This window comes from Melospiza georgiana, chromosome 9 (genome assembly GCF_028018845.1).
Source record: "Melospiza georgiana isolate bMelGeo1 chromosome 9, bMelGeo1.pri, whole genome shotgun sequence".
Taxonomy (NCBI): Eukaryota; Metazoa; Chordata; class Aves; order Passeriformes; family Passerellidae; genus Melospiza; species Melospiza georgiana.
Window position 1 is genome coordinate 16,431,100 of NC_080438.1, and position 24,647 is coordinate 16,455,746.

Below are 24,647 nucleotides of genomic sequence, written 5' to 3' on the forward strand. Positions count from 1 at the left end.
CTTTCCTCTTAAAAAAAAAATGGAGCTTGATTATATAAAAAGAAATTAGATTAAAAATGCACTAATTCTTAGTTCCAAAAATGCACTAATTCTTAGTTCCAATGAAAATGTCTTAAGCTGCCATGGCAGACTTCTATCAAAAATTGAGGAGGCATTATTAAGCAGTTACAAAACGAGAGAGATGCTTCCAAACTGAACCTCAGTACAAGATGCTTGGGGTCCTTAAAAAAGGTCAGGAAAGTTAAATTTGGGTGATGGCAAAGTTACTTTTAAATTACAGAAATAGATACTGTTTTTATGTATGAAAGATAAATCTAAAAAAGCAAATGTCTCACCACACCTAAATTTATTACTTTAGCTGAGCCCTGGGTTTCAGGGCTGATTTAATTTTATGAAAACTGTTGAATGCTGTATTCATCAGACAATGTATTTAATCATTAGGCTCAGTGCTCCTGTTTTCCCTGCTGTGGTAGAACTGGTAAAGTTCTTTTAAGTTAGTGATCTTTGAAACAGAAGTTTTGGGCCTACATACTACTCAAAGTGTAGGAAGGCTGGACTGCTTACTCAGTTTCTCTAACGCTGATGAGGCCTCCTTCAAGACTATCTGACTGATATGCAAGGTGAGGATTTCTTGCTTAAAGCACAAAATATCCTTACATTTTAAAAAATTTTCCTTTTGGGGGAAGAATTTGAAAAATTGCTACCGCACATGGGTAGCAACAACAGTTTTCATAGTTGTCCACAACTACAACAGACTGATTGTTGCAGAAGTTGGACTTCTTATATGGTTTTCATATTACTTCCATTGAAATTTAAACCAAAATTATTGCACCAGAGGCTACAGAATTGTAACCAAATGAACAGACGCTGCTGTCTTTGCTGGTTAGTTAAACTGCAGTGGATGCCATTAACTCACATGCTCAAATGATTCTGTTACACCTACACGAGTCACAGTCTTGCAAGAGAGGAAATGTCAGTGCCAGATGGAGCAGACAAGACCCAAAAGCTCCTGTACTCCAGCAGAATCTCTGCTGATCTGGTAAACCCTGAGCAGCACTGGGGGTAAGAACTCAAACAGTGCTTGCTTCATCATCTGAGGATGAATCAGGAGACTCTTACCAACATCCCTTCAGCTGGCTGTGTCACGGCCTAGAGCAGACAGGATGATGCAGAAGCCTGGGATTCATGGATTACCCCTTGGCATCTGCTTTGTACACAAATCTCTGAAAAATGCGTGCATCAGTGGAACTAAAAGGCCAATGGTAGGCTAAAGTTTCTTTTTTCCCCTTTTGAAGGGCCTTGTGACATAGCAGAGGTTGGGATCTGCTGCCCTCCAGTGCATGCTTGCAGATGTCCTCTTTGGAGACCAAGAGAATTCTCAAGAAGCACTACAAACAAACAAACAAAAAAAGTGTTAAATTTTTTGTGTGTCTTATTTAGGACCTAAAATAATTGCTGGGACTTGTTTCTTAATTTTGCTGTATTGTTCTGGCCTTGTCAGACTATTTCTACATCCAAGTAGAGTGTTCTAGTTTGTTCTATGAAATTGGTTCTCTTCAATCAGCTGTTACTCTTTCATTTTCTATGAATATACAATGATTATATACATAACACAATACATATGGTAATGATGTGCAAATAGTGTATATATCCCATTTTGTATCTGCATTCTGCCTGTAATTGTTATCTTTGTGATACTTACTGACACATCAGAGAACTTTCTAGTATCCACATTAAAAGGAAACAATAACGACTTGCTATAAAAAGCATTTTATCACTGGCTTGTCCAGTTCTTTCAAAAATATTTATCTATATTATTGAACATTTTTGAACATGAAATGTATTTGACACTATGTCATGCCAGGCCCTTGTAAAATCTGATTCGTGGGTTCTTTCAGCTCTGCGGAATCACAATGGGACTTAGCATAAAAAATTGCTTGAAGTTATATGGTCTTTCTCTTAAACAATGATGTGCAATGATCTAAATGATCAGTACAATGACGTTGGTATTAAGGGTTTTATAACCGGCTTTATAAACATTTATAAGAGCAGGAAAAGTAGGCTGTAAAGACATTGCCAATATATATATTTTAACTTAGTAATCAAATTTGGTGACAGTGAGCTGTTGATTAAAGGGAACTTTTAAATTTACGAGTTGGGTAAGTCTCTGTCCTGATTGTGAAGAGAAACCTTATAAATGCAGGTTCTGTGAGTTTATTGAATACCTTAAGAAATCTGGAAAATCTCAGTTTTTTTCCTTATAAGTGGTTAACTTAGGCATGAGATAATTTCTTACGATTTTGACACTTTATTCCCTCCAGAAAGGCCAAAGCCCAAGAAAGGTAACCAGTTAGCCCAGTTTTCCAAAGAAAGCGCCAAGTTTTATGATGTTTGGGAGGCGCTACGGACATGGGTGTGTGCAGCTCCATGACGTACCAGGGAGACATTTCTAAGCCATGGTTCTGCCCCGCCGCTTCTCCGCATTGCGCTCAGTCCTCCCTCCCTCAGCAGCTGCCCACACGCGCGGCGGGACGGGCGGGACGGGCGCTCTCCGGTCCCGGACTGGAAGAACGGGAGGCGTGGGCACTCTCCGGCCCTCTGGGCAGTGGGACGGGCGGGACGGGCGCGCTCCGGCCCTCGGACTGGAGGAACGGGAGGGATGGGCGCTCTCCGGCCCTCGGACTGGAGGAACGGGAGGGATGGGCGCTCTCCGCCCCTCATGGCGGTGGGACGGACGGCCCCGGCCCCGCCCCATCGGCAGCGATCGCGGCGGGCGGCGGAGGCGGTGTCGGGGTGGTGAGTGTGGCGAGTGTGGCGGCGCCGCTGCCTCCGGGGCCTCTCTGAGCCGAGCGCCTGCCGGGGAGGCGGCTCCAGCCCGAGCTCGGGGTGACCGCGCTTGTTTCCCGCAGAGCGGCCGGGGAACCCCGGGCGGGGAACCCCGGCTCTGACCGAGGGCCTGCGGGCGAGGGCGGGCGGCGGCGGTGCCGGCAGGCTCCGGCCTCCCCAGCCCCGTGCTGCTGGCTGCGAACGCGTGAGTGGGAGCGTAAGCGCAGCACGGAGTGGCTGCATGGTAGAGCTGCTCTACGAGCGGAAAAAAAAAAGAAAAGAAAAGAAAAGAAAAAAACCCACAATCTCATCTCGCTCCTTAATCCGTATTGTAAAATTTGTTTCCCCGCGCACAATTTGCTCAATTCCTTGTAGATTATGGAAGAAGAAATGACAAAATTTGACTGCTATGATAAATCTTTCTCATAGAGAAGGTTTTAAGTTCAGTGTCTTTGCCCAACTTGCCTGAGTACAGTGATTTGGCAACAGTTCCTTTGGCTCAATAAGCCATCTATTACATATAGATGGTAGGAAAAAAAGTCCTGGAGAGCCCTCCACTGGTAAAATGGCACCTTTTCTTTCTCCAAGGCTTTCATCCTCTAGACAATAAGAAGAAACAGTCCTGCAAAGTCTTGACAGCATTTAGCTGAGGTATAACATTTCCTAGATTTGCGTATCCAAAAAATATTAAGCCCAGGACAAATATAACAGGGATTATATTTGCATTATGACATTACTGTGGTGGCAGACAGGGTTTCGGTGTTTATAGTAATGTTTATCACTGAGGCTCCACAGTAAAATGAAACTATTTGTTACCTGAAAAAATGCAGCAGCTTAAAGGGTCTGACCAAGTGTTGTTCAAGCTCTGTGACATGGTTTTTTTTAGAGATGGAATAACTGAAGCTCAAAAATGAAGGAATGGCAGCATTTGGCCTTTTGTTTCAAAGGAGAAAAATGAATCAATTACAAAATTGTAACTTTTTATAAATGCCCCAGAGGTTCAGCATCCCAGTGTCAGGGTGCTGTATGACCAGGAGGCTGGGCAGCTGTGAAGGGAGCAGAAGAGCTTACCACTCAGAAATTTTATCTATGCTGGAACTGTTACAAAGCACAGCATGAACTAAATGATTGTTAGTACACAGATGTATTCATCTATTTCCATGACCAAGTCCAATTATATCTTCCAGCCTAGTTTAAGTACCAAACCTGAGTTTCAACCCAATTAGCAACCAGAATGTTGCTACTAGTCCCACTAAAAAACATTTATGGCACTGACCTTTCTGGTAGCCTTGCTTGCTTCTCACTCCCCTAAAAATATAGAAAGCTGTAGGAGTAGTAATTTGTTATCCCTTTTCCTCTAACATGTTAATTTTCCTGTTTTCTCTATGGATATGCAAGCCTGAATTCCAGCAGGACTGACTACATGAATGCTTCAGAGTACTGAAAATTAGAATTGGATTAAAAGAATTCCTAATTTAATTTCTGGGTTTAGCAGACATGACTCTTGGCCAAAATGCTCATGACTGACTCCAGGATTGGAAAAAGAAACATTAATAAGACTAAGAAAGAAATTAATATTACCTTTTAATTCCCCCACAAAGATCAGTGCATTTTCTCTGTTTGAAGAACCTTACAAATTTTGAAGCGGGTTGAAATGGGGTTTGCAGTACTTCTCTAGCTGCCCGGAGTGTAACTTCCCTCATCTGGAAGAAACTTTGTATCCCAATGATAAAAACTCAGCTTAGGATAATAAAAACCATCTCATTGATGTGCCTTACACATACTTACATATATGGGGTAATAATTGAGAGTGCATTCATTGTAAAAGTAACAGGAAATAATTCTCTTGAGCCTGTGGTATGTCTTAACATGTCATATAAAATTACACTGGGAATGTGTGTGTTTGGAAAAAAGAGAAGGGGTAGGCCTTGGTTTTGGTTTGTTTTTTTTTTTTTCAGATCAGTGTGTGGGAGAGTATCTGGTTATATTAAGGAGACCTTTCCCTTTAAATCCTTGAAGTCTAAGTGGAGGTACTCAGAAATAAAAGAAGTCATAAAAGTACTTTATAGCAGGCTTTTTCATTTATTGCCCAGTAATCTTGTCTCTTGAGTCTGAACAAATGCTGTTCAGTTTTCAGTGTTAAAGTGTCACAAAGATAGAAACAGTGGGAGAAGTGTTACATGCCAGTGCCTGTTCTTACTGAGGCTGTTCAGCCAAGTCATTTCCATTATGTTCCTCATAAAGTTTTCACAGTTTGTACGTTTCTGTGGTATTAAAGGTGGATATAATTTTTTCTTCAGGTATTTTAGGCACTTGCAGAGATTGACCACACCACAGTTATACAGGTCTGCTGCTGCTCATGCAGTGTGGTGGGTTTGTGTGATTGCCTCGTGTCAAATACTGGCTCTGGTTTTTGGTGCACCATGGCACTAATGCTGGAAATATTTACAGCTGTCAGTAATTTTTCTTATTTGCAAGTTAGTTCTGCATGTAAGGCTTGCATGTTTTTTGTTTAATTTTTCTATTTCTCAATACAAAATGAATCAGACAAAAGCATGCATGTTTGTCTTTCTGCATTAACTAACTACTGCAAGTGTTCACAGTGGGCTGCAAGAGTTGTGCTGTCTTTGGTCTGACTCTGGGGAATGGCACCAATGTCATGGTTATGTTTTAAGATAGCATCAGTAGGTTACACAAGTAACCTTAGACAAGGAGAGCAATAGAGACCTGAATAATATTTTTGATTTTGCATAGTTATTCTCAAAGATAACCCTGAATATGCTAAGTGGTATTATTAGAAATCACTTAAAATGGATTTTCTGGTCTTTTTAAAGCACATGTATTTCTTCTATGTCTTTAAGAGTGTCTGCTGACTAATGTCAAACATTTTCTTGCTATTTACTTTTGTTAGTACTCAGACTAGCAGAGTTTCTTCTTGTAAATGAACATAAATTGTTTACTTGCACATTGCTAAATGCAGTGGGATTATGGGGCTATTTTGAAGGTCTAATTGAGTTAGCCACAACTCAGTAGTGTGTGAGAAAGAGCCTAATTTCAGAAGTGAGACTGAGTTTGTAGCACAGGAGTAAGAGAAAGGCAAAATCAGCATACTTTTAAAACTTATGCATTGAGTCATCTTTGACTGGCCTTTTCTATTAGTTAATAAGTGTAAAGGACACTTTCTTGTTGGACTAAAAGGATTCTTCTTAATGAAAACATCATATTTCACTGTGCTATGGATTTGCCATTTCCTTTCTGTTCACGAGGCTCACATGGTATTGCTTTAAGAGGCAATGGCATTCCCATGTTTCTAATGCAAATAGTATAGTTTTTTTTCTTTTTTTGTTCTCTTCCCCTTCTCAGATAGCAAAGTCAGGGGGGAAACACCCTTTAATGCATAAATGATGGAAAAAAAGTTAATAATTCTACTGCTGTGGCTACTGTGTTTCTGACATTAGATTTGTGGGTTACATGTGTCTAACACATTTCAGTTATTGTGGCAATGCAATCTAACATACATGTTTTAAAGTATCTTCTGCAAATAGTTGCATGAAGTACCAGTTCTTACTTCTTTTTTGATAGTTATTAATTAACAGAACACATTTTCTCCACTCTGTGAATGATTTTACTCTACACAAAGTGTCTTTTCTTGCTGTTTTCAGCTCTGGGAGATATTTAATGTTTGCCAAGTCACTGTGACAAAACTTATTGTAGTTACATAAAGTTCCTAGGCCTCCAGGAACTTTAAGATGACTGGTCATCTTAATTATCCTGATTTCAGCACACCTGATTTGAAACATTTGGAAATGGAGACAAGTTTTAAAGATGTGTAACATTTAAAAAATTTGGCTCTTTTTCTATTGTATATTAGCAATCTTAATAGCAATTTTCATTACACAAATACATTTTCACAGGAATTCTAACAGAGACTTTGAAGCTTGAATTGCATTTAGTCTTAGCTATTATTCAAAAAAAAAGATCAATGTCAAATAAAGGAAACCTTCCTTTGAGATGACATTCAGAAACACTTTTCAGCCCTGTCAATTACAGAGTTTCATCCTCTATGCTTACAACTGTGACAAAGTAATCATTTAGTAGCACTTAATTGAAACAAAATCACTGGAGGGAAGAGGAGAGGATCTTATCTTAAAATTGTCTAGTGTTGTGTAGGAACTGTTTCCTAGAATCTGTAAGGTTTTTCAGGTCACTTATTTATTATGCAGGCATGTTTCTTGCTTCACGAAACTTCTGTTGCCGTGGCATTAAGCTAAGAGCAGATTTGCTTTCCAGATCCATCAAGCATTCCACCTCTGCAGTAAGTATTCCTTCAGCTGCATAGAGAAAACTATTTCATATTTCATGCAGTGTTTTAGAGATGCATTAATTTTGCAATGTTGCAAATATATATGCTTTAGCTATGGTTTGTTTCTTGTTATAGATGAAAAACATTTACTATCAAGAACAAAATAAGGTATTTGAATCAGTCAAATATTAACCAGACTAGCGTAACAGAATTTGGTGATTATTGCTTTGTGTACTTTAAAGTCACATCTAGAACATATCACACCAGAAAGATTCCTTAGCTTTTAGAGAGAAGCCTGAGATACAAGAGACAGGTTCAATCTCAGCTTTATCACAGGCTTTTTGTAGGTAAATTTATTTAATTTTATCTCACTTTTCCTTTAATGATATGACAATAATGTTGCTTCTTGATGCTGCAACAACAAGGGGTCTATACGTACCTTAAACTTAATTTTATAGAATCTTTTCAGTTTGTCAGCTTAACTGCTTATGAGATTGTGTAACTTCATTTTAAGTCTTCAGTTATGTTCAGAGCAAACAGCTTTGCAACATGGCAGGCAGCTGGAGGTGACACTCTGCATTCCATAGAGAACACTGAAATGTAAATGGTGTTCCCAGTTCATCTAGTCAAACATTGGGTCAACTAAGGCACATGACAGATCCTTCAAAACAGATGCTTGAGTCATACTGGGAAGTTGCAACATATTTTGCCCATATGAGAAGTGCAAGTAGGTCAGCTTTTGCCTGAGTCAGTTTTTCATATGCTATATGTATTTATATTCTGTTTAATTGAGTTGGATATTCATTAAATGTCCTCAAATTGAATACTGGTTGGTTTTGTTTTTTTTTTAATTTTTAATTTTCTTAAGATGTTGGCTTAAGTTGTAGCTCTTTAGAGCGTATTCTACAATTATTTATGTACCATGTCAGAGTGTCTGCTTCCAACATCATTAAACTTGCTGACATTCAATTTCATGACAAGTTTCTCTGAATTAAGAAAAAGATAAATACAAGCAGCATCGGCTTTCTATCAGGTGCTTCCCTTGTTAGAGGGTGTTAGGGGAAGTAGGAGGTCAGTTAGAGCTTGATGAAGACATGGGTCTCCTGCTTAACACCCATTTTTGACTCCTGGAAGTCCTACCCCTGCACCTAGAAGTGGATTGGAGATTATCAGGTGATGGCTGAAAAAAAAAAGATTCTTAAGATTTATCATGACCTTCCAGAAAAAGAATGTGAATGAAGGTTTCGTCTTAAAATCTCACTTAATTAGCTGGCTTGCCCAAACTAGTGAGGTTGACCTGAACACCACTGTAATCTGAATCTGTGAAAACCTGAAAACTACTGCAAGTCCTGCTATTCTCTTTTAAAACTAGTTCCAAGATATAAGAAAGAAAGAAATAGAAAGACTTGAATTGTTAAATATATTTAAACTTGTATAGTAGGGAACAGTAAGGTGAAGGCTTATTTTATGGTCAATACATTTTTAGCTAGGGAAGGTTTCTCAATGCAGTTAAGATTTACATTATAGTTAATTATAAAAGTCCTGCAGTTGATAAGCCTTTAGCTTTTAGCAAGTTGAAACAATTGAAAGAGAGGCAGTGCATGGAACAAATTTACTCATGCAGCATACAGAATTGTCATTGTTAATTAGCAAGATTTGAGGTGAGTCTTATTCCCTCTTCTACAAGAAGTAGCCTAGCATGTCAAAAAAAAACATATGTGTGTGTCTTAGTGTAAGCATAACCTGTCTTGTTAGTATTTTTAAAGCCAAACATTGATCATATTTACCAAAACATACATTGTAAAATTGGATTAATCTTCTAAACTATATGTGTGTTTTTAAATAAATTCAATACAGATGACCTAGTCAGGACTCTCCCTTAACTCCCTCTTGTTCTGGGTTAAGAATTTTGCCTTGACCCGTCTAGTGATCTTAAAGGTTTTCTTCCTGAGGACAACTAAAAGGTGTTCTGTGTTTGATTCCTCTTGAGTTTGTGTCACACAATGAGGTCAGAATCAGATCTGTTGAGAAGACAAAGGAGCACAGAAGATTCAGTTTAATTTTATAGTTTCCCATTCTTCATATCACAACACACAAGATGGCTTCATTACTGTAAGCAGGATGAGTGCCAGCATTGCCCTGCTGCATCCTGTGTCTACTAGCAGTCATTGAAACTTGAGTCTAATGGTAATGCAGATATTTTCATCTCAGAGTATGCTGGCTAGAATATGGTTTTTGAATCTTTCTGGTAATGACAATAGCTGGCAGTGATAAAAGTAGCTAAAAATCTGTAGCTTGACTCAAAGAAACAGGAGTGTCTGGAGTATTGAGAAACTAGGTAATTTTTTCTCTGGTATCAAGCTAGTTTGCAAAGATAGACATGAACTTGCATCTTATAGAAATAAATTTGGGTTTATATTTCCTAACTTTCTTTCCAGTTTTAGCTTAAAAATACCACAACTATCAATAGGTTTTTCTCTGCCTCCATGTAGAGCAGTTATTACAAACCTATTTTATGGAAGTTTTCCAATACCTTAATTCAAGGTCTGAATGCACAGAAAAAGCCATATTCTGACGTGGTTTTGCTGTGCTCTAAGGTAGATACTTTAAAGCTTAAAAAATCTGAACAAAACCAGGAACTGTCTTTGCTATTTTCTTCTTACCCATCAATTTTACAAATAAAATTACATTGCAAATGCATGCTTTCCAAACTGGATTGAGCAGGAATTGGACTAGAAATAGCACAATCTTTAAGCTGTTACCATATCATAGAAACAAAAAAGAAAGTATGTACACTAATTATTTCCTTTTAAGATCACCTTTTAAAGCTACGGAGCTAAATTTTGCCCCTCCTCCATCCTTGCTGATGAAAGTTTAGAGGATTTAGATAAAGATGAATAAGAATTTAGGAGATTTTTGTTAGTCTGAATTCAAGCTATTATGCAAGCTTTAATGAAAGAACATGTCTGTAATTCTGTGTAGCTACCGAATTCAGCTGGCAATGGTGTATTTGAGAAAGCATGAGGGAGGGTTTTCATGCTGAATCCAACAATATCATACTTTGTCTTCCTTAACAAAACCCTTCTGTCTGTATGTTTTGATCTTGCAGACAATGCCCTTCAGACACAAAAATACAAGACGGATTGAAGGCCTTGATAGCAATGTGTGGTAAGTAAGAGGAAAATATCTGCAAGTGTCAGAAAATGTCCTTGGCTGATGTATTTTCTTTCCAGAAAGATAATTATTGCTAATAATAAGATACATGGCAGTTGCTATCCCTGCTGGAATGTATTTGGCACCTGTTTAGAAGCAGTGAATTAAATTCAATTAAAGGTGTGATTAATTTTTATTTTTGAGCTTTAAATATTAGGCTTGGGCTTCTCTTCATCTATAAAACCATGTAAGACAAATATAACTCATGGGCATGGTAGTATAGCTGATTTTCAAATTTAAATGTTAATTCCGTTGAATAATGTGTTTCAATTACACCTGATTTGTGTTTACCAAACAAGTCAGATTTTTATTAAAGCCATTATACTTTTTTTATAATAAGCCATTATACTTGTTTTATAATTTGGCTCATTATTTTTAATACATCTTTTTCTAGGTATTAAATTGGTTTTAAAGCAATATTGCCCTCACTGATAAATATGGAATTTTCTTAGTTGGTGAAAAGACTATTTTGGGCTTACCTTAGTTGTATGTATGTGTTGCATTACTTGTGTGTACATATACACAAGGTGTTTTGATTATTCAGCCTCAAGCTAATTTTTAGCAATTTGTATTCATTTTTCACAGGACTGTGATGCTATGTGGGAGGGCAATGATGGGGAGAGGGTTGTTTTGTTTTGTTTTTTTAAATTTTTTTTAAAATTTCAGTAGGGAGGAAAGAGTAAAATGTAAAGCTGATCTGTGCAGGGAGGAAGGAAACATTGTTCAAGGATCCTCAGGTTATTAGAAACAGTTAATAGGCAACCTGAAACAGTCTGTTGCCTAAAATTACTTTAAAAAATTACAGCACTCTGAGGTGACTGGGTAGTTTAAATGACACCTTCAATTGACTGATTTTAATCTTTAGGACATTTTATGTGCTTGGTATTCAATTTCTGCATATATCCAAAGCAACTGTGTGTTTGTGTATCTGCACATCTGAGCACACTTCTTCCAGAAATGTTATTCTATAGATGCAGAACATCAATCTTTCCTTGAGTGCCCTCTGACTCTTGTGATCACATTATTTTAGCCCTCAGCTCTCCATTCTACTTAAACCTGTTCCCATTGCTGGGAATTTGGCAAACTGAAATATTTTTGTTTTGCCTTCTAGTGCTAATGAATAAAAAGATAATTTTATCTGGTATGTTAACTTTAAGATGTTTTTCCCTCCAGGGTTGAATTTACAAAAGTGGCAGCAGATCCCTCAATTGTTAATCTCGGCCAAGGCCTTCCTGATATATCCCCTCCCAGCTATGTTAAAGAGGAGCTGGCAAAGGTAGCAGCAGTTGACAGACTGAACCAGTACACCAGAGGCTTTGTAAGTATTGTGGAACTCCAGGACCCAAGTTCAGTGGAAAATGTGCCACAGGGAAAAAAGTTGACTTTAAATTAGTTTTATCTATAGATCATAGTCTTATGTCCCAAATTAAGTTCATCTAGTAGCTTTGTCTGTTACTAATGAACTTCCTCTGTGTAGGCTTCTTCAAGGCAGAACCCTTCAGCAAAAGCAGAATGGTAGAGCAGGTCTGGGAGGTCTCTGAGGAGTTGATTCACTTTAAAGAGTGTAGGTTATTTACCTCTGACTTTAGTCAGTGGGAACATGAATCAGAGAGTACAATGGGAGAATGAGAAAGAAATACTTGTATTGCTGCCATGTCCCTGGAGGGGACACAAATGGTGAATGGTACTCTGAGATTTGGGATGTGACTATATGAATCAATATTTTGATCACAAGTCCTATTTATCAGCAATATATAAATACAATAAAAATTTTCCCTTGCGCCAAATACTTTTAGTTGAAAGATAAGAGAGGAAACAGAAGGAGATGAAAGAGACTCAAGAGGAGGTGAGGATGAACTGGTGTCAGAGTATTCCCTTCTCTCCTTCTGTCTCTTGTCCTAGCTAGGCTATAGGCTATCTGGACCTACTCTGAGATGTGATAATATCAAAGAAATTAAAAAGCAGCAGATAGAAAAAAAAATTCTGAGTAGATACAAATAAATTGAAAACAAGCTTTTCTTTCCTAGTGTGCAAAAACTTTAAACCCTGTTACCTGTTAGCAGCCATTAACACTGAGGGCTAATGTATTTTTCTATTTCAAAATGTAATAGTTTGATACACATAGAAAAGAGCCCAAACTCAGGCTTTATACATTGTCAGGCGCGCTCCAATTGGTTACTTTCTTTTTGGTTTGAACAGGGGCATCCATCACTGGTGAAAGCCTTATCTCAAGTCTATGAGAAAGTTTGTGGAAGAAAGATTGATCCTCTCACAGATATCCTGGTGACTGTGGGAGCTTATGGATCTCTCTTTAGTACAATACAGGCACTAATTGAAGAGGGAGATGAAGTAAGTTTTTACTGGAAATATTCACATATACTCGCAAACCTGAGAATCTTTCTCTTTTTCTTATTTGTCTACTTCTAAATATAAGTTAATGTTGGGGCTTCTTTCTGTCCCTATTGGTTTGATTTTTTACAGTTATACATGTGACTTGTGATTTCAGAAGCTGTGATTAGGAGACTATCCTTTGAATGTTTTCCTATCACTCATCAATTTACAAACACCTTTTTTCACTCTTAGGGCATCTGTGGTAGTTTATTTATCCCTGTTACTGTTAGGTGACACAATACACACTGATTTCTTATTTGAGAAAACATGTGGGATGTTGTCTGCAACAGAGGGTACAAAGAATTGCTGATGTTTGGGTAACCATTATGTATCAGGTTCTGTTTTGGGCCACTGCATGGTGGGAGCATAGGGCGCAGAAAAGCTTAGTTAGTTAGTTAGTTAGTTAGTTAGTTAGTTAGTTAGTTAGTTAGTTACCGTACTAGCTGTGATGGCTCAGCTCTTCACTATTACTGATGTCTGCCTTTTTGACAATCAAATAAAGAGTCATTTTACAGGAATATTTGTATCCATAGTGGATAAAAACTTTTTGTGTTGTTGTGTATTTTGCTTTCAGTGTTTCATTGATTTCACTTGTACATTGTATTCTCATCTTGCTTTTCGGTTGCTCTGATAGTCACTTCTCTTTTGTTTGGAATAGTTCTATAAGCCTTTGCTTTTGGTGGTTTTTTTTGTTTGTTTTGTTTTCCTATTGTCTAGCCTCAGTGCAGTTTTTCTTGAGTTTCTCCTCTTTCTTTACCTGAGAATTATTGATAAAATTTGAAGACTTAACTGTTCTTTTGATTTCTAGATACTGGGAAATCCTGGAATTTCATGGGCGTAATTTAAGCAGCTCTGCTGTGGTTCAGTAATTTACCATTGCTATTTCCCATCTTTGCTTTGTACCTTCAAATCCGTGTGTAGGTCTCAAACATGCTTATTGTTAGAAGTCAGTAGCTGTAATTTGTAATTAGAAAAACAGCCTCTGTATGTTGTCAAAAATGAGTGGTGGTTATCATACTTAGCCTTAGGGGATTGTTGTATTGTACTCTAAAAGGAGGAATATTCTGCAATGTTATAACATTAAACCTGGAGTGCCAGAAACATTATCAACCTATGGCACCAAGGTAAATGTAGAAATAGGATGGTATCATGCACAGTAAACTCTTTGTTTCTGATACTGATGATTGTCATTTCAGGTAATAATAATAGAGCCGTTTTATGACTGTTACGAGCCAATGGTAAAGATGGCGGGTGCAAAGCCTGTTTTTATCCCACTAAGATGTGTGAGTAACTTTTTAAAAATTACTAATTATATAAAGTTTCTCATTCATGTTCAATGCAGTTTGCTGAACATCTATATGATGCTTTTCTGTATAGTTTTTCGTAATGTCAAATTACATAAAAATGAGATTGCTAGAGTGTAAGTCTGAGACAATGATAATCCAAAAGAGAATATTTTATTAGTGTTGGAGAAGGTGTGACAGTGTTTCTTATTTGCTTTAATTTGTGCATTCTGAAAGCTGATAAAACTGCTTTCTTCAGTTTTCAGTGCAAATTATGGAAGGGGGATCCACGTATCAGTGCAATTTCTCTGTCAGTTGGTTTTCAAAAGGTTTGGTTCCTGATCCCTACAGCAATTCCTACAATGACAGAATACAGTTTATTTTCCAAAGTATGCTTACTAAATAAGGACTGATCATGCAGTAGATGTATTTGCTATACATACAGAATTACCGTTTCCTTTATTGTTAAATAGGCTATAGGTTAATTGCCAAATTGGTACTGCTGGCATTATGCCCACAGCTTGCAAGGATTGTTCTGTATGCCAGCTGTGCCTTGTGCAACTGGCAGCCTTGCTGAGGGGTTCTTTGGGCAGCACTATTGCAGGAACACCATGAAATCAGAACAACACAGAATGACAAAACCTCCAGGACTGCAGTGGGAGTAGGTGGAAGTCCATCTTCTAGGGATGTTTTGAATGACAGGGCACCTCCAAGCATTTTCTGTTTCACACTCTTGTTTTCGGTCTGGCCCTCTCCCAGTCATTGCAGGTGTCACAAGGGTGGTGTGGCCATGCTCTGTTGTTCTGTGTTCCAACTGGCCCAAACTCCTTAGCCATTTGTAATACTTCAGGGATAGTTGTATTGTGTAGTATATAAACTCCAGAGACTCAGTACTACAGATTTTTAGCTCTTTGGCCATTTTCATTAGTTTAAGAAGAAGGAAAAGACCTTGAATTCCCAGTGGTGATCAGTCTTTTCAGTCAAGCAAGCACACACTTGCTCTACTGTGTGGCAAGTCTGTAAACTCTCCTGCCATGTGACTGCATTACACACTGTAATAATCAGCATGTGTGCAACAAGATCCTGGAAATCAATTCCTGCAGGGGCTTTAGGACAGAAAGTGGCCAGAGGAGGACAGCCACTGTCACTACAGTTTACCTGTTCCTAGAACAACCTCTCTTAGGTGAGCAAGACAGATTGGATAGGTTGTCACATATGGTTATGAAAGTGTTTCAGCGTGAAAAGTTGAGCAACTTTAGGCTGCAACATGTATTAAAGTCACATATAAATTTATTGTGGGTTGTTTTTTTTTTTAGAAAAAGGATGGAAACACTGCATCTAGTGCTGACTGGGTCTTAGATCCTGCTGAACTTGCAAATAAATTTAATTCCAAAACAAAAGCAATTATTCTAAATACTCCACACAACCCGATAGGCAAGGTAAGAGTCCTGCTTTAACACCACTTTAATTTCAAAGAATGCCTTAAATACTGTGATTAATGTATTTTCCTTTACTTTTCCTGTATCCCAGGTTTTTACCCTGGAAGAGCTCCAAGTAATAGCTGATCTCTGTATAAAACATGACACCCTGTGCATCAGTGATGAGGTGTATGAATGGCTGGTGTATAAAGGGAATAAACACATTAAAATAGGTACTGATTTTTTGTGGCATCTTAGAAGTAGTAGTGGAATGATGCTGTGAACTTGCCTCCCAAGGATAATGCTTGCTGGAAGAAGCTCATATTTCAAGCTTTGAAGTTTTTCAATGTTTAGGGTCTAAGGAGGGGATCCTCTCTCTTTTCTAAAAATTATTTTAAAGACTTATTTCTAAATAGAATTTCCAAGGCTCTTAAGTGACTTTGGAGCAGATATCCATAGAAACCAGTGGGACTGATGCTTGTAAGTCAGTTATGATCATATAAATTTACCATCCTTATTCAGTTACTCTGTTGGCCATGACAAGTATAGTTGCTGTTATTCTATGTATATTAGACAGTGCTTTGCTGAAGAACTAATAGAAGGAACAGGAATTAGAACTTTCTTCTCAAAGCTTTGTAGAGATAATAATGAGGGAAATGGACAATGAGGAATACAATTATTTTTGCTCCACTAATTATAAAAAACTAAAAAATAGTATAAAGGTCATTGTGGAGATAGTGCATGAGCACTGTCCCACCCAAGGATGGAGACAGGATTAAATACTAGACATTGAATTCATTGAAGTAAGTCCTGCAAGTGCAGTATGAAAGCCTGTTAAATCTTCAGGTAGTGTTGTTACAGGGGTAAAGCAAAATTGCCAGAACAAACCAGAAAAAAAAAAAAAAAAGATGCCAGGTTCTTGATCCACTTGTTTTACTTGATCCAAGTTGATCCAAGTTTCACTGAAGTTAGTGGAATCACTCCCACTGCCTTAGAACAATTTAGCCTAAGGTTACTGAACTCCTTTTCCAGTTCAATAATGCTACAGCTATGTATTTCTGTGAAAATTTCTCATCTGGTGGCCTTGGGTTGGCTCTGCTGATGTATTTGAAAAGTCCAGAACTTCCTTCTCATATGTACAGATACTTTGTTTCTGATGGTAGCATCTTGCATGAGCCACCTGTTCTGATGTACTTACTGTATGGAAGGCACATTTCAGTCGTGTGCAATAGAGGCATACAGTAGATTAAACAATGATATCAAGGCACTTAAGTATAAATTAGGCATGGAAAGACTTACCTTTTTCCCTAGCTCTGCCACTGGTTGAATGCTGAATAACTTTGCTTCTAGGCTTCAATTCCATATTTGTAGAGTGACAACAAAATCCATTGGTGAGGGGCTACATCATTGTGAAAATTGAATCTTATGAGTAATAGAAAGAAAATGATATCTAAATGACCTTGCAGTACTTGTTAGCTCAGCTGCACAGTTGCTGATCATCCAGCTGCAGTACATTGATTATATTGGCCATGCATAGGGTCTGTTTTGAGGGTGACCTAATTCCATGGCTGTTGTGGTTACCTTGATAGTGATACTGTGTCAAAGACCTTCGGACATGGAAGAAAGAGAACACTTTGGGTATGTTAATGTGATAGTAATCTGAGTCACTGCATCTTAACAGGTTACCTAACAGTAACTGATCATGTGTCCCAGCTGCAAAGTGAAGTCAGTTAGATTAAAAATTTCTGCTTGGGCTTAGCAGGTGTTTCATGGCCTTAGCATTTCATGCAAGGCTGTCTTCAGAATCAAAATCTCTGTGTGGTGTAAGGTAATCCCTTTTCCTTTTCAACAGGAGCAGGTCCAAGCACATTGTCAGCTACACTGCATCTTATGGACAGGTGGTGAAATCTTAGGATGAAATATCTCCATTGTCAGCACCTTAATGCTTCAAACCAAAACATTGCACCAAACCAAAGACATTATGTAATTTAGCATAAAATGTAAAAGTACTGTATAAAGAAAATGCAAATTAAAGCCCAGAAAGATAGTCAGCTAGGTTTAGGTATGGATTCTCTAACACATCCCATGAGGTCATTAACTTTAGTGTTAAAAGTACTCTAGAACTTTCAGGGTAACACTGTAAACAATAACATTATTTCAGTAAAAGAAACAGACTCTGCTCTTTTTTTACTTAAGTTTCTCCTATTCCTTATTACTTTTAAGTCTACAAAAACAATACAATAAAAATGAGTGTGTTATTTCTCTATGTATAAACTCTTGTGCTTCCATAATAACTTCTATATATTCTATCCAATGCAGTGACACTTTTTTTTTTGTGGGAGATACAAAATGGATATTGCATCAATTTACAGGATCTGATAGTTGTTCCTTCATACAATTTAGCAGGGGTTGCTAGCCACAGCTCATAAAATTAGTACAGTCTTTGTGCTGTCACTGAAGCAGTTTTCTGTAGCATATAACACTTCATCATGTTTCCCATCATCTGACTTCTGTGAAAACGTGGACTTCTTCTGCATAATGATTAGGGTTGCACTGACAGATTTAGAGATTGCATCTCATAGCTGAGGATTCTGAGCAAGCCACTCAACAAGCTGAGTACTATCCCAGGTAACAGGCTTATTATATGTTAGTTGCACTTCATTAGTTTTTAAATTGTAGTCAGACTTGGTTATGGTGTCATATGATGTCATATATGGTTGCCACAGGGAAATTTCCCTCTCTATTTAAAACTTGTTTGGAAAAGCAATGGAGCTACTTCTTTCTCTGTGCCCTTGTACTGCTGCTATTGTTTGAAAAGCTGTCACATTCTATCTCCAAGGTTGAATTCCTGTGACTATGTGGCAAAACAGGCTTGCTAGAGGCCATTAGCTTTGAAAGGCAATTCTTGTTGCAGTCTGTGAGAGCTGGTTTGGGTGCCTCTAGGAAGTGATCTCTACTGTTGGCCTAGCTTGGTAGAAGATACATCTGTTCAAACTTTTTCTTTTCAAGGTCACAGAGTAGTTGAGTATGGGTAGGCTAATAGAAAAATTAGTTTCTTTCATGCTGTTTGGTTTCTCTTCTTGGTAAGTTTGCTCCAAAAATTGCAATACATGTTTTCAAATAGCTGAAAGACTTATGCCATGTCTAATGCTGGTAACTGCCACAAAACCTTCCTCGTGAAATTCGGGAGTTTGATTTGGAAAGTCTTTGTTCATTGGTTTCACTAGAGAGGGCATTTAACAACTGACAGATTCACTGGTAGGGCTTCTAGTGTGCAAATGAGGTGAAGTCAGATGTTGGTGACTACTGTAATTGCAGCCTTGACTGACTTTGTGTCTCAGACTTAGGTGTGTCTGGATTTGTCTGTTTCTCTTGAAATTAATTAAGTTAGAGTCCAAGCAGAGCTTTGCAGAAGCTGCATAGAGAAAAAAAATTGCAAACTACAGGAAGGGACCTTTGCTCTCTTATCTCCTTGGAAAGGGAACAAAGGATTTTGGTCTCCTATCAGATACAACTGCAAAGACAGAGAGAGGCCTCTGTGAGTCTCTTAATCCTTGCAGACATTTGAGCTAACTGCTATTGTCAGTCAGTCTCAGGCCTGTTCAAATTGTACAATACAGCATAATTTATTTACTCACTCTGCTAGTTTTCTGGTGTTTTGTTGTTTGGTTCTGGGTTAGAAGTCTTAGTAATTAGTTTCTTTTTCTGATGTCTGAGACAGCCAGTGACACTGAACTGGACAATTCTAGTAAAGAGGGTTGCAGTGCCTGAGTTAATGTTGTGTATAGTACAATTACCAGGCATCAGAAATAACCTGTCCTGGGGTGAATGGATAGCCTTAGATAATATTTTTCTTATGGATAACTGTGCATTTTGGCTGAGGATAATTAACATGTAGTTTTCAAACTGTACCTCTCATTTTCTGTCTCTTCTTTCTCTTTTCATTAATCCTTACCTTCTTTTCATGCTAGAAAACACTGGCCCATATATCCTTTTTCATTTGTTACAATTGCTATAATTTCAGAATATTCTTGTTGTTTGCTTAAGATGCTGCAATGAACATACAGCTCTTAGCTAGAGGCATTGCAGTTCTTCAAATTACATGGAATATGTGAGTGCACCTGTACCAAAATAATTTTATTTTATGTACAGCTACATTGCCAGGTATGTGGGAAAGAACAGTAACTATAGGAAGTGCTGGAAAAACATACAGTGTAACTGGCTGGAAGGTAAGAAGAATCAATATAAATGAGTTAAATTACACAGAATGCATTTATTACTCTAAAAACATTACTCTATGACCTGTGTTCTGAAAGTTTCTGGCAAATCTTCATGTCTCCAAATGTGACAATACCATTCAGTTGGAGCAATTACCTATTTTTAACACCCATGTCTTAATTATCTTCTTGTCTCTTAACTGATAAACTCTTGTGAGCATAAATTACTAAAAAAACCACCACAGTATGTTTTGTTCAAAATCAGTGAAGATTCTTGGAGAAAACATGGATATTATAATATTTTAACTTCCCAGTTTTCCCATCTTGACTTTTAAATATGTATCAGAAAGTGAAAAAAAAAAATTTTTAGCAACGAAATTTTTCATCACCATGTGTTCATCAGCATGTGTTCAAAGTGAAGCCAGCATATATGATGCAGTAGTGAGCTTTTGTTTTATATTCAAACTGGCTTTGACACAGCAGCTTAAGAGATGGATAGGCTCTAAACCAATTAGAAATAACATTTCTAATAAATGTTCAGTTGGATTTCTAACTCTTGTTTTATGAAGAGTTAAAAGTTTACTCAGTGTCCTATGAGAGATAGGGATAAGGGAAAATAGAATAGTTGTCTCAAATCTACCATTTATTAAAGGCATCATACATCAAGCTTTGTGTAAACCAGCTTTTTCTTAATAATTTATCAAAACAAATGCTTAAAAATAGAAAAAACTCAAGACATTGGCTAATTTTTAGTATTTGTTATCTCTTAGTAACACCACTGCCTGTAAGTGTAATATATGCACCCTTTCCTCCCTTAGCTTGGTTGGTCCATTGGTCCTGAGCACCTGATTAAGCATTTGCAAGTTGTTCACCAAAATACACTCTACACTTGCCCAACTCCATTACAGGTAGGTACAGATGGGCAAAGGAGATTGTTTTCTGGTGTAAGAAAGCTGTGGGCCTCATGTAATAAAACAGTAATCACTACAATGACCTTTTAGTTGTCAAGATACATATTCTAGGGTGTAATAGGAGGAAACAAATTTGATCAGCTCACCAGACATTTAAAAAAAAATCACTCTTGCGGATTCTGTCATCTTGTACCCACAAACTACGTGTTGCGTAAAACATGAAATCTTAATGGTTTCCTAGCAAATATAAATGAAAGTTCTGTCTACTAGTGTCCAGTATTCTATGGTACATTATTATGAAACAAATAAATTTAGCTTCAATTCAGATTGTAAACTTTTGTGTCCGGGACTCTGACTTCAGTGTATGATTAGTGCCTAGCAAAAGAGTGAGTGTTTTGAGTGATGCCACAGGACAAAGTAATTAACAGATTACAGATGTATCTTGTGTAATTTGTGTGGTGATTTGCTTAATATGGGCCAGGATTGAACAAAATTCCACGATTTCAGCAGGAAGTGGGAGGGTCTGTGAGGGTACTGAGTGTTAATGTGTGCTTTTACCCTGTGTTTCCAGGAGGCTTTGGCACAGGCATTTTGGATGGACTACAAGCGCATGGATGACCCTGACTGCTATTTTTACTCCCTGTCTCGAGAGCTGGAGAGCAAGCGTGATCGGATGGCTCAGCTTCTGAAAGGGGCTGGACTGAAGCCTGTCATTCCAGATGGAGGATACTTCATGATCGTTGATGTTTCCACGTTAAGTCAGTATAAAGTTTATTAAAGAGTGTGGGGAAAGTAAATTTGGTTAATGAGAAAATTCAGCTTTCATTTTAAACTATATTCTCATCTCATATGCACCCATATGTGTGCATAACATTGTCTGGAGTACTAACTGGGATTGAAATTTTCAGTTTCACCTTAGTTGGTAAGGTAGATTTTATGAGCTTCAGCAAAGCATTTGTGATCCTAACTTGTCCATGCTTTGCAAAGCCATGACATGTTTTTAGAGGGGATAAAGGAGGTAGATAAACTTTCCTATTTTCAAAACATCTGTGATTATGAGAATGAGAGCCAAGCGCCTGGATAATATACTGAGTTCATCCCATTTGCATTTTCTTTTTTCTGTTTGTTTTTTTTTTTTTTTTTTTCCTAATCTGAAGTCACGCCCTAAAGGCTCTTTGAAGCATTCTGATCTCTAAACACTGAATGCTACCAAAATTTACAAACCTTTTGAAAATTCAGGCTATGGTAGCTTCAGAGAAAGCATTCACACAGGGGATGGTCTTTTTAGTTCCCCATTTTTTCACTAACTAGTCTAAATGGCATTTGTCATTTAGACAGAAATGTTTAAACACAGAAAGATATCACAGTTTAATCATGTGTCAGGAAGTTTTCAGTAGCTCAGTTTCACAGATGAGAAAACTGCATTTTCAGGGATTATTGCTGTCCATGCAATAAATGCACTCTTCAGTACCCTCCATAGCCCTGATCCCCAATAGTCCAGACTTTAGGACTTTTGGAGTATTACAAGGCTTTCCTCCAATTTACATGTCTGAATTTGCTTTGGATGGAAAACAAGTGCTCAGATCAGAAGGAAAAGGTTCAATCTGTTGGCCTATTTTACTTCTTAGAGTATAATTTAAAAATTATAAATTAAAAAAACACATATAATTTCATTCTTAAGTATTAACTGTAATAAAATGCTGTTAATGAATGCCTTCCCATTGAAGTCTAGGAAATCTTACAACATATTTGTTTTACACTTAGATGTGGATCTCTCTGATGTAGATGAGAAACAACCTTATGATTATAAATTTGTCAAATGGATGATAGCATCTAAGGTAAGATGTCTTAGTCATATTCTAGTTTTATGAATTCTTTTCTATTGAAAGCAAGAGCAGTGCAACTGTAGTTATTAAATAATGTAGTAGAGATGTTCCATTCAAAATATTATTTGGTGTTATTGATAATGGTGTGACTAAAATATTTTAAGTATGTTGAAAATGTACACTGTAGGTTTTTGCTACATCCCAGCACTTTTCTTTCAGGAAGCTTAAGTGTTAGCTGTACAAAAGTACCTTTGAAATATTTTGCCTAAAAAAAAGTAATTTGAATTTAGTACAAGCCTAGCTAGTGCATACAAAACTGAACCTTGTCTTTCCCTCATGTGTTGGGAGGGAGAGTTCTAGAAACAGAATAGTAAAATCATCATGCTTAAACCAGATTTCTTATACACATTTAAATAAGCAAATGCTATTTCTGTTTTGTGTTTCAGAAGCTGTCAGCAATTCCTCTTTCAGCATTCTGTGCTCTTGAGACAAAGAAACAGTTTGAAAAATACATACGGTTTTGCTTCATTAAGGTAAGCTTGTGTCCTGAAATCAATCCAGTACAGGAATCTGCAAGAGACTGACCTACATTTTTCCCAGGATCTCTTGTATTGAAAGCTTTTAGGAACATAAAGTTAATTTGATGTAAAATTCAGCACAAAGTATCTTCAATTGTCTTTTTGCTGAAGGACTTTACACCATCAGTGTAGGTGGCATGGCCAGGAAGGGCAACTGGCAGAAAATAACTGGATGGGTAGCCCTTTTAAGCTTATTGTATTGGTTTCAAAAAGCATTCTTGACCAGCGGTGACAGTGAAAATTATTGAGACAGGTAAGCTATCAATTAATGTGATACCCATAATCCAGAGCAGAAAATAACTGTACAGCAGAGTGTGTGCCCCATGTCCATTCAGTGTCCAATACAAAAAACAATGAAGAGGACACCTTCAAATTTAGAAAATACACAGACTTCATGTGAGCTCCAAATTACAGAAGCAAACATGTTTTTTTTTTTGTGAATTGGCTGGTTTTTGCCATTTTGTGAGCACCTTCTTTGCAAATATTCTTCCCCTGTTAAGTTTGTTCTTGAAAGGCTGGAAGGCTTTGGGGACAGGTATGTAAACTTCAATAAGGCCAAAGCCCTGAGATGTTTCCCAATTGTTCTGTAACAGCATAATGAAGCATGTGCAAATCCTGAGCTGTTCTGTGTAAAGATCAGAGCCTTAGCCTGAAACAGTAATGAAGGGGAGTTTCTCCTTGTGTTACTTACTTCTTCTGATGAGGTGTAAAGTCTTTATGGCATAAACTGAGCCAGAAACAAGCAAGATGAAGTTACTGGTTGTACCTGTGGCTGACAAACAGCACTAATGGTTTCAAGCTAGACTGCCTGTATGACTCACCGGGCTGGAGCCAAGCTACACAGTTTGGAGGGATTATGTTTAAATAGATCACAGCATAACCGGGCTGCAAGGAGTTTGAAAAATCCCAACTGTACTCACAGGGATTAGGAAAGTGTGCTAGCTTGTCTCCAAACCAGAGCTGCTAAGTTACATCACTGCATTAATGCCATGAATTTATGTAAGTTTTGCTTTCATTAAATGAATGCTGAGATGGTATCTTTTAAACATATCTAATAAATGTTTTCAAAGAATCAGCACTGAATTCTTTGTATTGTCCAGATTTCTACCTAACAACTGTCAATGAAAAACTGGCTGAAAAGAAATTTACAGGATGCAGCTGAAACAACCAACTACTGATTTGAGATGATATAATCATGATTGGCTCTTTTCAGGAACTCAGTACTTGCAGTAATAGTGTTGTTTCTTGTTTTGCAGAAAGACAGCACACTAGATGCAGCTGAAGTGATCCTGAAGAACTGGAATAAATAGACAGACTGATTTTTCTTATTAACTCTTCCATATAATGTAACTATCTAATAGTAGGGTTTTTTAAAATTGGAAATGTAAGAAAAAAATTACTTAATACAGTACCGAATTGACATGACATTGTAAATAACTTTTTCCTGATACTTGCTGAGGAGTTAAAACAAGGATTTACTGAAATATGTGTAATGCAACTCAGAGGTTATTTTCAGTCTTTTAAAAACAAAAATTAAAATTTTCAGTCTTTCTCTTAAAGAAACCCCAATGTACTTCTGTGCAAACTTGCGGCAGTTTTGCTCACGCTTGTCTGCTGTGGAGATTCACGAAACTGCAGAGTGTGCCCAAGAGCAGCTGAACCGGAGTCACGGCCCGGGGCC

The 24,647-nt window shown here is 37.5% G+C and overlaps 1 protein-coding gene across 6 annotated transcripts; it reads left to right on the forward strand.

Moving 5' to 3' along the window:
- The first annotated feature begins 1,222 nt into the window (after window positions 1–1,222).
- Window positions 1,223–24,529, forward strand: KYAT3 (kynurenine aminotransferase 3). Of its 6 annotated transcripts, XM_058030434.1 has the most exons (15): window positions 3,140–3,477; window positions 4,785–4,856; window positions 7,050–7,141; window positions 10,239–10,297; window positions 11,516–11,660; window positions 12,542–12,691; window positions 13,930–14,016; window positions 15,333–15,455; window positions 15,547–15,667; window positions 19,587–19,663; window positions 20,470–20,559; window positions 21,134–21,320; window positions 22,327–22,400; window positions 22,835–22,921; window positions 24,223–24,529. In XM_058030434.1, the coding sequence occupies exons 3-15, from the start codon at window positions 7,052–7,054 to the stop codon at window positions 24,274–24,276; spliced, it is 1,344 nt and encodes a 447-aa protein (XP_057886417.1). In that variant the 5' UTR covers window positions 3,140–3,477; window positions 4,785–4,856; window positions 7,050–7,051; the 3' UTR covers window positions 24,277–24,529. The 6 variants fall into 6 exon arrangements, with proteins under 6 accessions (XP_057886421.1, XP_057886416.1, XP_057886417.1 ...); XM_058030438.1 differs by lacking the exons at window positions 3,140–3,477; window positions 4,785–4,856 and adding an exon at window positions 1,223–1,262; XM_058030433.1 differs by lacking the exons at window positions 3,140–3,477; window positions 4,785–4,856 and adding an exon at window positions 2,600–2,796.
- Window positions 24,530–24,647: the final 118 nt, after the last annotated feature.

Coding starts and splice junctions, on each gene's coding strand:
- KYAT3 (XM_058030433.1), top strand. CDS start 2,700: ATGGGCGCTCTCCGCCCCTCATGGCGGTGGGACGGACGGCCCCGGCCC. Junction 10,298..11,515: donor GGCCTTGATAGCAATGTGTG/GTAAGTAAGAGG, acceptor TTTTCCCTCCAG/GGTTGAATTTACAAAAGTGG. Junction 21,321..22,326: donor CGTTGATGTTTCCACGTTAA/GTCAGTATAAAG, acceptor TTTTACACTTAG/ATGTGGATCTCTCTGATGTA.